Raw genomic sequence first — 12,105 nt, 5'->3', positions numbered from 1 at the left:
GGAGGGGAGGGGGTAGTGGAAGCGCCATTACGACACTTACTATGCACCATCCGGTCTCCCCCTCCCCCTGCTCCAAGACACCCTGGCTAGACAGCCTCTGCGCTCCACCCACCCTGCATTGGATAGTTGGTCACCTCTGAGTTTGGGGGTGGCTAACTATCCCCATGGGACTGCACCTTTAGGTCCTTTTAGCCATAAACTGTTATGTCTATAATAAAACTCTCCCATGCCCTTCAATCATTTTTCCAGCATGGTTTACAATAAAAACAAAAATACACTAAATACATCAATAACCTACAAAACAACTATTTAAGGCTGCAATCCTATACACCCTTGGGAGTAAGCTCCATTGAATTCTATGGATATTATTCCTGAGTAGGCATGTATAGCATTGCACTGTTAGCCGTTAAAGGCTGACTACGGTTCACAAGTCATGTACTCTTAAGAACTCTTTAGAATAACCACAGAGAACACAACAGAGTAAGGTGCCTTGCTTGGTGATCACATGAATAGCGCCGAATGAAAGGACCTGCAGCTGTTATTTTTCATGAAGGAGGGTATATTCCTCTAAATTCCACTTAACATTTTAGGGGTCCCTTCTGCCCTGGATTCTAGACTTCCGTTAGGCACCCTAATGAAAGCCCTGAACAAGAATGTAGCAGCAGTGCTGCTCCCTGTGAAGCTACTCCCCCAAATAGTTTCAAAAACAAGAACCACAAAACATCCTCAGTTTATCCTCCTGAGCAATTGGAAATACTGCCTCATTTTGGTGCTTTCTACTACCTTTTGGTGTTATTGCAAAGCATTTGTCATTTCCTGGTTGTCCTATGCAGTATTTAACTTTGCTGTGGAACCCGTGCAGCTAATGTTGGACTTGGACCCACGAGATCAGAGTTCCAGTGTCTGCTCAAGTTTGAACAAATTTCCATCTGTGGGTGCCTTTGAGCAAATCACTGTGTTTAATTTTCATCACAGGTATAAAGTGGGATAAGCCCATATACACCATCCTGAACTTCTTGAAGGAAAGGCACATTCACACTTCATAAAACAAAATGGTACCAGAACTCAACTCTGTTAGGTTATTGCTATTGGGAGGTGAGGGAATGGCAACTCTGTATGTGCAGAGTAGATCATAAGGGTGGATTGACTTGGATTATCTTTTTACCTCATGGTCCACCAGTTGTATGCTAAACTTGGAAAGCAAGAGGTCTTAATCTGCATCTCTTCAAAATTAAGGCATTACAAATCTGTGTTAAGTGATCCTGCCTACACACATTTGCTTGTGTCTGGTCTACACCATAGTAAAATGAGGTCCTAAGCATTCTCTGAGGTGGTTGAATGGTCTATACCACTTCCGAATGCAGGTGGGGGAAAACCACTTTTTTGAATAGTTCCCCAGGTACTATTCAGAGGTTGAATAGTAAACTTCTGCAACTAGAAAACTAGCAGTGCAAGGAGTGTGCTAGGCTCCAGTCCTTTCTCCCCAAAATACTAGTTTTTGCTTGGTTGTTTTTAAGTACTTGCACAGAGTGTCTGCAGGGGAGCTGGGAGTGGCACTTGGGGCGCTGGCAGGGGCATGCTGGGAGTTGTAGGCCTTTTTTTCCTGTCTAAACTTGCACAGCATTGCGCCCTTCGAGTGGCAGTCCATTTTTGCACCTCATTCCGCTGAATGTGCGGATCATGCCTTAAGAACATGCGTACCTGGCAGGATCAACCAGGGTCTGCCTTGCTCAGTATTCTTTACTGCAGGGGTAAGCAACCCGGTGCTCTCCAGCCATGTTGACCACAACTCCCATGCCCCAGACAGCAGGGCAAATGATGGGGGATTATGGGAAATGTAGTCCAAAACATCTGGAAAGCCCAGGCTGTATACCTGCCACAACAATAATAATACTTCCACCATCCAGATTCTGGGAGTTAGCCCTAGTACCACCAAAGTATCCCATCGAGGAAGAAAGCAAAGAGCCAGTCGGGTGGTGGTGGTGGAAGCATGCCAACCTACTGTGGGGTGGGGGGAATTGAGGTGGCTCCATTTGAGGCCCCAGAGGCTCCTTAAATCCAGCTTAAGACGACAGGCCTCGCTCTTGACAGCGGCAGCCCCAGCTCCGAAGGGGAGGCGGGGTGGGAAGAGAGAGATTTGCAGCAGGCCGCAAAGCAGCGAGGTAGGCGTCGCGCCCCCGTCCGTCTCCGCCGGGGGACCGGGGCTTCCCGCCTTGCCAACGCAGGGCGCGCGTTGCATCTTAAGAGGATCGTGTCGGCCAGCCGGCCTGGGAGGGGAAGAGGCTCCATGTCTCCTGGGAAGCGCCTCCGCCCCAGCTGAGTGCTGCTGAGGGCGGGCAGGCGAGGCCCAGGCGGAGTGTGGGAATCCCCCGAAGCGGGGAGGGCCGGCGGCGGCGAATGTGCGTGTGGAGGAGGCGAGCATGCGGCGACGGCTGCCAGCGCTTTCCTCTCTCCCTCTCTGGGGTGAGGCAGCGCTTGTGACTCAACGGGGCTCCCGCCGAGAGGACTAAGAAAAGTTTCCCTCGAGCCTCTGGCGGTGCGGTGCCTGCCCTTCCTCTGCCTCTCCCTCCACCCCTTAACCAGCCGGCCGGCTGGGAAGGCCGGCCGGCCAGCCAGCTCCCTTCCCCTCCCTATGGAAGCTGCTCAGCGGGACTCTGCTCTGGGCTTTAATCCCACGAGGGTAAGAAGCAAGCAAGGGAGCGCGCGTGTCTCTGTGCGTGTGACTGGGAGCGGGAGCTCCAGGGCAGCCCAGCAGCAAACGGGGGCATTTATTGGTCACTTGCTGCTATCGCTAGGAGGGTGCCTTTAAAGGCCGGCACCGATCCTCTTAAGATGGAGAGGGAGGGAGAACTCTTACTGTGTAGGATAAGAATAAGGGCTCTCGGTATGTGCTCGGTTTAGTTGTTGCCGTGTTTTTCTTTTCTTCCTCCCCCTTCATTAGAATAATGCTAGCAATCTAGCAGCCATCCAGCTGTGAATGCAGTTGAGGCGATTAATGCATGTCAAAAGTGGAATTGGCAATATATATATATATATATATATATATTAAATTTATTTATTTATTAAATTTATTAATCGCCCATCTGGCTGGTCACCCAGCCAGACTCTCTTCTTCGTGGGGTTGGGGGGACCATGGTGGATAAGAGGTATATCATGATACTAGGTGGTTCCGAAAGATTTCCTCTATTAAGTTGGTACGTCATTCTGAGCTTTAAATGAGAATATTTAGAGATCTGGGTTCCTCCTGAATAACAGCTTAAAAACCTGTTTCAGATACTTTCCTAGTTCGCCATTTTCAGGCGTTGAATGTTTTGGAGAGGGTGTGTTTGGCTCATTAATGGTGTCTCCCTCTTGCAATACAATTATCAGTGAGCTGTACTGTGTATTCTGCCATAGGCGTGAGGTAGTTCTAAAGGAGTGAAAAGAGAGAGAGCTTAAATCCAAGGTTTGTGGCTGTGTCAAAAACTGAAAGTAAAAAAAAAGAAGAATTGAAAACTACAGTCTTGCTTTTACTTCCATTCCTTAAGAGTATTAGCACTGCTGAGCATTTTTGTCTTCATGTGAAGACTATGCGTTCCTCAAAAAAATGAAGAAAATGAGCTAAGAATGGGGTTCTAGAAATGATTCTGCTGTTGGTATGGATTTCAAAAATCTGCTAAGTCCTTCTTATAAAGCCATAATTCCTATATAGATGGGAATGAGATGCTGTGCCCAAGTTATTGGGGCAATTTTGCTCTGTGGGGGCTACATTTTCACTCTATCCCTTGCCCCGTGGCCACCTCTACTTCATCCAGCTGTGACTGTGGACCAGCTCTGTGGGTTTAGGTTGATGTAGGGTGACTAGACTTAGCGGTAGCCATACTTCTGTGTAGTGTTCATATTCCTTTGTACATTATAAGCTAGACTTATTGTCTGTTCGCCATGTCAGCCCTATGACATTGAGATAATTTGAAGGGAGCTTTGTGTTTTAATATTAGTGATGACTTGCCAAGCTTATCTTCCTTCTAGATGATGAATTAGCAACATACTGTAAAACATGTCAAAAAGACTAAAGGGGCAGTTTTCAATGATCCTGTTTCCCCAGTTTTACACTTGTTGCTTTAAACAATTTAAGTTGTCTTCCATATTACAGCTTCTTCTGAAGTCAACCCCATTGAGGTTTGATATTTGCATAAAATTTCCTCCACACACTCCCCCCTCCTGTTGCAGTGTAAGTACAGGCTGTATGTACTAACTGCATCCTGATATAGAATTCTCCTTCAATATTGGCTGCAGTGGAAGATTATGACAGCAGAAAAGCTGTGTAGCACAATCCTATAATGTTTATTCAGAAGTAAGCATGACGTATTGAACTATGTTCAGTGGGGTTTGCTCCTTGATAAGTGTGCATAGGATTGCAGCCCTAATTCTCTTTCCATATAGCCCCATCAGGCATGGCACTTTGGAGTATAACGGTTTAGGTCCCTGCCCCAAGAAGCCAACAGTCTAAAATTCAACACGGGGGAGCAACCGGGAAGGGAAATGGAGGAAAGGTTTTGGTTACAAATGATTAGGCTTAATTGCAGCTGAGTTATAGTAGACAATGGGATGAGATTTCTGTATCATGTACAACATGTTAATTTTGGGTTTGATTGTGATGCTGTCACTTTGTGAAGTATTTAAATATATATTTTATTTGTATTATTGTATTTTGATACAATTCAATATTGAATCGCGTGGTATTTTCATATATCCTAATGCTGGCAGTTCTTAGAGTCCTGTTCTTTATACTAAAATGATTCTATTACCGTATGCAGTGGTGTCTCATAACTCATTAGCACAAGCTTTGAGATACTCTTAAATCCAAAGACAGAACTGGGCTGGTCCTTTTATGATAGCTGACTTAAAGTCAGCAGTTAATTTTTTAAGTAACTTTTAAAAAACCTCATGTAGGGAGACAGCCGTCTTCTGCTCTTTCTGTTTTTCTTCTTTGCCCTTGATTAAGTAACTGTGAATAAAATGAGATGAATGTTTCTGTATTCCTTCAGTTCTTTTTCCCCTTTCATCACTGGATAGAACATAAAAGAATAATTAACACTTCCTTGTGCATTCTCTTTCAGCTTTTTCTCTGTCACTTTTATACACTTCCTTAACTGCTCCCCACTAAACTGTGTCACTTCTTTGGTGTACGATGTTCCCTCAAAGGTATAGCCTATGATAACTGTCAAATACGTTTTGCATGCTGTAGACCAACAGTATTCACAATGGGATTTATTAAAACCATTCCCCTTTTCCTGCAGATGTTTTCAGTTAGGTTTGATGTTGTTGAAATTGGTCTGCTGTGTAAGTCAAGAAATTTGCTTACCATCCTTCAGCAGAATTCTGTAGCACATGATACGTTTGCCATCTGAAAGGGGTTCTCAGCAAATACAGCAAGGCTCTAGTTCTGGAACTATTGAGAACTGAAGCAAGTGAGAACCCACTGTTATGTGAGCGAAACTTCCACACAATCTGAAATTTGAGTTGAGAACTCAAATTTTAGCTGCAGTGTATATCCTCTGTAGCTAGTGCATGCTATGAAGTCTTTTTCTAACCTAACCCCTTTCAAGACCACACTGAAGCCTCAGAGTTGCTACTCCACTGTGTGGGCTTAACATCCTAATTTCTTGTGTGTGTAGCTTTTGGATAGTTACTGAAACTCAGCAGAAGTGTAGTCCAGTTTCTGCCCTTTCTTTAACATAACAAAGGCCATGCTGGCCTATTTAGTCCAGCATTCTGTTCCCACAGTGGCCAATCAGGTGCCTATGGGGAGCCCATAAGCAGGACCACCCTCCTGCTTATGTACCCCAGCAACTGATATTGGAAGCATACTACCTTGGATACTGGAGGTAATACACATACAGCCATCATGACCAGTAGCCATTGGTAGCCTTATCCTCCAAGTTGGTGGGTGACTATGCACTGCGTGAAGAAGTACTTTGCTGGTTCTTCAGTTCTTGAGGATGAACTGTAACTTGCAATGTTTACAATTATTACAAAATAAGATAGGTTGCACAATGTTCCTGAGCTACAGAGGCTTTCACTACTGTGTCAGAAGCTCTTGTTGCCCGCTCCAGAACACTGTTTCAGTCATAAATCTTGGGGGTGATATCTTTGCTGGAATTTTTTTTTTCTACTACGGGCTGTTGTGGGGTTCAGAGGACCTAAGCTTAAGAGCTATAAATATCAGAATCTTGATTCAGAAGCAAACAACTTGTTTGCCATCATCACCTCTCCTGAACAGCACATTCCAATCCTTTCTCAGCAGGCTGACTATTTCTCGTCCTCCTACTGCCCACCCTCAGTCCTATGGAACAGGAATTCCACATCACAGGCTGTTCTGCTGCGGCGTTCTCTCTGCTCCCTAGATCCCAACATATGGCTGGAAAGAGGACACTGCCCCAGGCCATCTCTCTTGTGTGCAAGGGAGTGCTACTTTAATGTCTGTTCTCAATCTTGAAGTGCTAGGACTTGACCCTGGCTTAGAACTGCACTAGTTAATGTTTTGGGCTTACAGATGCATTGGCATTCAAGTTCCCTCCCCCAACCCGCAAACAGTAAAAGAAATGTAGAAAGTACAGGGAAAACATTTTAGATTAAAAAGCCTTTGAACCCAGAATCTTTTATAATCAACGTGAGGGAAAGAGTGGTGTTCCTTGCTCTCTAGCCAGGGGCTTTTTTCTTCTTTCTTCAAAGGTTTTATAAAAGTTTCCATGTACTCAGTGTGTACACATGTGTATATATACACACATAAACACACCCTTTACAGGAACAAATAGTGAATTTAAAACTATTACCATTTCCATTATGGAACATTGTTTTTAAGATACACTTGGGCAAACCTAAATATAGCATGTATTGGTGAAACCCATTAGGCGGAGCTCATTAAGCTATCTGTACTCTATGTAATTTGCTTTCCTATTCCTGTCAGTTACAAGGTCTTTGTGTGTACATAAAGTCTGTTCTACTGCTCTCTAATTGGCCACCTCCTGTTTGACTGATTCAGTCCTGTAACAGTTGGTTGCCACATGAACAATTTGTGATGTCAAAAACTTGTGGTTTCATTGAATGAATGGGACAGGAGGAGTCTGGTTCTGCAGCTAAGCTTCTGCTAACTTTTGACCCCTGTAGCTGAAGGATAGTGTGACAGTGTAGAAATAGTTAAATTGAATTAAATGTGGTATTAGGCTGAATTGCAGTTCTGTTACTAAAGTCTTGGCTTCTGATATTTGAGCTGAGTGGAGAAACCTGCGCTGTATACTTGGACAAATATTAAATGCCCTCTAATTTTTGAGGCCATCTTTACTGAAAGTGGCAGGAAGCCCAAGCATCTTAAGTGCTGTTTACTGATTTTATTGAAGGCTTGTTAACAAACATTTGTTTGTGAACTAATTTAGTATCTGTTAGGCTATGTTTCAGTGGTAGCATTTGATACATGATTGACTTTGGCCTCTGTACAGAGAAGTAGCAGACTTGCTGAACTCTTCACGCTTTCATTTTCACTTGTTGGAAGGGCTTAGGACACAGTAGAAGCACTTCCGATTTGCTTCCTTTCCTCACGTATAAGTATCTCAAAGTCGGCCGCCGTCATGTTTACTCATATGATGAATTGGACTCTCTGCCAAAACCTGTGTAATGCGGTGAGGTCACAGACAGTAACGTGACTTGACTTGCTGCATGTCGTAAAAGATAAGCTAGTGTGGTTGTAAAATCAGTGGCTTACGCAATTCTTCAGTCTTGGGGAAACTAGAAAAGTAAGTTACAGGAAGGATTTTTCCCATGGCTTATTGGTGCCCTTTCTTTACAGAGCTGGAAGGGTATGGGTGACATCTGGTCTGTGAAACTGCATTTATTTCTGGGATACTTCTGCAGTGCCTCAGATCCATCCAGTCTACATGTACCAGATTCTTCAACCTAATTTTTTTCTTATCCATAGAGCTCATGGAAGTATTGTAAGACCCTTGCGGGTTCTTTAATCCACACAGCTGACTTCCCAGTGTCTGTGCAGGAGTATCCTCCTGAGAGCTGAGGTTCCTGATCTTACCAGAGATTCTTCCTGTGCTTCAGGAAAACATCTGACCCAAGAGTACAGAAACCTGTCATTTGAACATTCCCTTCTGATACTTTGCACTGAAATAAGATACCTTTGTACTTTCACATCCTACCTCATAATTAGCAAGTGTCATCTGTCCCCAGTGGAAGTCTGAGTGGTTGTTTGGTCTGCATCTGTTGTAGCCATAAAGACAGGAACTTAGGTTTGGCTAATTTCTGTTGTGGAACTATCTTGGTAAAACAGTCCACAGTTGTCCAGTACCTTTATTAGCACTAATTTGTTCAGTCTGCAGTCTCCTGTGTCTAAACTGCAGACCTCTTAGGAGATATCTGGCCTAATTTGGGGGCTTTTCTGTTTATTCCCCCATCCTCTGCTTTTTTTCTTTTTTTTTTTAGCATGATGAAGAGTTCTGGAGAACTTGACCACTTGCATGCTGTTCTGTGGCATTTGGCTAGTCCTATTAAAGCTGTAATAAAACTGTTGAACCAGTTTTGATTTAAGGGCTGAATTGTCATCCCCACCCCCAATCAACCCAGTGAGCTGGATAATATCAGGGGTGGGAGTGCCCCACCCATTTTCCCTTCTCTGTGATGAGAGAGGCACATAACTCTCCACCTCTTTTAGCATGGAGAGACTCAGGTGATGGCTGGAGGAGCAGCTTGTCCAGGAGCTGGCCAAGTTGGGCAACTCATTCACACACTGTCCCCATGGGGCAGTAAGTGGCATGTGAAGAATCGCTCAGCTGGTGCCTCCTTCACATAGTATTAGAGATAACATCATGGATTCCTCTCCCATGAAGGGGGCGAGGCATAGGAGGAAACCTCTATAGGCCATATTCAACTTGTGGGCCAGAGGTTTCCTATCTCTGTAATGAAGGTATTGCCCAACTGTGGATTTTGGATGTTTTTTCCCATGGATGAGTGCAGCTGTTTTTGTTTTTTATGTACCTTGGTAACAGTCTAGCATAGTTGAGGCAAGTGACGTGCTTATACATATGACCTCATAGCAATTTTACTTTGACAATAACTGACAACTTCACTTTGCCTTTCTGTTATTCCAGTCTAGCATGGAAAACTCTATTCCAAATTGTGTAACATAAATGTTCAAAGTATCGATGCATAACATTGCTTCATATGGTTCTCAACTGAGAAAGGATTTCTATAAATACCTAGTATTCTGGAAGCCCCCACTTCACCCCCAAATTAATTGAGACTGCAGTGCTGGATAAGGGTTTTAACCAATCTAAATTGTTTACCTCCAAGCTGCTATTAGCCCTTTGTGGGTGGGCGGGCGGGGGGGATACACCTTTGCTTTTTCCCTGTGTGCAAATAGCAGCTTTGGAAGGGATGGCAACTTAGATAAGAAGAATGGCATGGGAGAGAAGTTAAAAAACAGTGCCACGACCCTGATCTAATTTGAGACCACCCCTTCTTGTAATTGTGTTTAACTCTTAAAAAACACCTTCTTTTATCAGATATTTGCCTTGCTTTGAACAAGTGAATTATCCTAGATTTCTGTAACTTTGCTCCATTTTTTCTTCATTAAAATGAAGTTCTGTCTCTTAGGATGAGTTCTGACATAGCATTTTGCATATTTTTTTAATGGTAAGATGTGGAAGTGGTGCGCATATGAAACTTGTTCATGGACTTAAGTGAATTGTGTATATTATGAATTCAACCTCAACTAAAACCATCCTCTAGCAAGTTTCTTAATTATCTGTTCTATTTGGACATATGCATATATGTGGGAATTGTTCTAAAATGCCAGAATATTGCCTTATTCAAAAGATTAAGCTTGTTTATAGTGAACAGTTGATTATTACATGGTAGGTTTGAACCTGTGAATTATCAGAGCCTTGTGGATGGGTTGTTGGGTTTCTGTTAATATTATCAACTTGTCGTGTTGGACAAGATACTTGGCATGTGACGTAACTAGGCATTACTGATAACTGGATAAATTTGGGCATTTTTCTGGTTGGCAAGCTGGCCAGAGCACACTGGGAAGGAAGATATCTGGGAGAGTCATCCTCATATAACTCACACCCCATTTAAATTGTGCACCTCCCTGCCCCCCGCCAGCTTATTGACACTAAGAAAAACACCAATTGGCAGCAAAGGAATGCACAGTGTGATCTCAGCACATGGGGAGGGGAGGCTTAACCCTCCCAGTCCCCACATATTGAGATGGGGAGTGAGTGTCTTGTCTGTTAGGATCTATGTGGGGGGAAAGTGTGTATGTGTAGTGGGGGGGAAGGCTGTGTGTATATTTGTTGAGGATGGGAGACGAAGGGGAAATCTCCGTGTACATGTGTGTGATATGGGTGGGAGGCCAGGGGGATGCGGCCCGCCACAGCATGTAGGGGCAAAAAGGTTGCTCACTCCTGCTTTATTAGGTACACACTGTAGTGCTAAAAAATCCTCAGCTTCAGCATTTTACTTCTAGCATCCCTCACCAGTGCAATACTGCTGTGTTTGCTTTTTATCAGTTTCAACCTCTTGGCACTTATCCTAAAGGAAGAGAGCAGCAGGTAGACAGGAGGTGAGTCCTAAAAAAAAGCAAATTGCTTTGGGTAGGCCTCCCTAATAATAAAACAAAGAAACTCTTGTTGTAGTTCTTTAATAAATGAAGTTTCTAAAAGCTCCTCCCAGTGTGGGAAGAGGGAACTGATAAAAAGCTGTTGACATGAATCATGCCCACCTCTGCCTTCCCACATATGAAACTATCCATAGTCCAAGACTCATCAGTTCTAACTTGTATTACTTTGGTGTGGATTGCATTTCTAACTGGTTTTGTATTCTAAAAAAGAGTAAGTCCTACCTAAAATTAACAGTCACATGGGATTCATTTTCAAGGATCTTATTAAGAGGCTACATCTTTTAAATGTTCGCTAGCATATCTGGAGATAACCACTGAATACTATCTTCAGTTAAAAGGAAGAGTTTGTATTTTTTTAAAAACCCTCCATACATGATTTAATGTGACGATCTTATTTGTTCCATCTCAGCTGTAGTTTTTTATATCATTTAATCCCTAGGAAGTGAGCAGAGTTTGACAGATGTTTCTGTAACATAAGGTTCTGAGCCCATTAGGCAATCAGTTAAAGGTTTGTCATAAGCACATGCCCATTGGAAGGAAGATTGTAACCTTCAGCCTAGGAATTACTTATCCCTACACTTTTTCTATAGGAAATTTTAATGTTACAGCTTCTGAAAGCTGTTGTCTTCCCTGTTACATAAGAACCAATCCAACATAAAGACTTGAAGCAGGTTCACATTTTGCAGCGCTTTGCTACATCATCATTTGCTGCCGTCAACATGTGAGGTGTGAGGGAGACATATGTTTCTAAACACTGTGTTTGTAGGGAACACTGAACAGAAACTTGCCCAGTGCACCAAAAAGCAAGACTTGTTTGGACATTTCCTTTAAGAACAAGAGACCAGTTTTTGCTATTTAGCTTTTCCAGAGCAGTTCATATTCCTTATAAGTATCACAGGCAGGGAGATGGGGCAGATTAGGTGGAAAAGCTCAACCTTGATGGTTTCTGTAAAGTCTCTCCCAGGTGCTAACACTGAATGCAATTTGTGTTGTGTGTTTTTTAAATATGTTTTATGTGGTCTAGGAAAACATTACTAACTATTGGTTGTTTCTTATATAAGCACTAGTGAGGAAAGAAATCTCTTGTTAAAGCAAAAATTTTGCCCTTAGTCATGACCATAAAACTGTTTAGCCATTGTCATTGTTTATAGAACTGTGAATGAAAGAGCAGGGCACCATCAAAGGCCCTTGAGATTCTTAATGGTTATTGAATGTTTATCCTGGAGCATATGAAGTTATGGCCAAACTGGTGCCATTCAAAGATAACAATGATTAACTCAGCTGGGGAAAAAAAGGTTGTAAACTTTAATAGTGGCTGAGTTTTTTCAAAATGTATAGAAAGCATTTAAAATCCATCTTTCCATCTACCCAGCTGATTAGATATGGGTAGCTTTCCTCTCTCAGAGAATGGTACAGATGTGTATAAAGAAGGAAACCTG

The 12,105-nt window shown here is 43.0% G+C and overlaps 1 protein-coding gene across 7 annotated transcripts in view; it reads left to right on the top strand.

Moving 5' to 3' along the window:
- The window catches only part of DLGAP4 (DLG associated protein 4), a 69,597-nt gene that overhangs the window by 14,520 nt on the left and 42,972 nt on the right, over window positions 1-12,105 (top strand). For 2 of the 7 annotated variants that reach the window (XM_084853899.1, XM_084853896.1), the window contains exon 1: window positions 2,140-2,680. The exons of 3 other annotated variants lie outside the window; for them this stretch is intronic. Coding sequence is in view for 1 of the 4 variants with exons in the window: in XM_084853895.1 (XP_084710021.1) it covers window positions 2,633-2,680 (48 nt within the window). In the remaining 3 variants the exon portion in view is untranslated. Of the gene's footprint in view, window positions 1-2,139; window positions 2,681-12,105 lie in introns of those variants that run through there. 2 more of the 7 variants (XM_084853898.1, XM_084853895.1) reach the window with 2 other exon arrangements.

This window comes from Heloderma suspectum, chromosome 4 (genome assembly GCF_057233095.1).
Source record: "Heloderma suspectum isolate Gila_16-S chromosome 4, 16-S_ref, whole genome shotgun sequence".
NCBI lineage: Eukaryota > Metazoa > Chordata > Lepidosauria > Squamata > Helodermatidae > Heloderma > Heloderma suspectum.
This window is presented reverse-complemented; position numbering and strand designations above follow the sequence as displayed.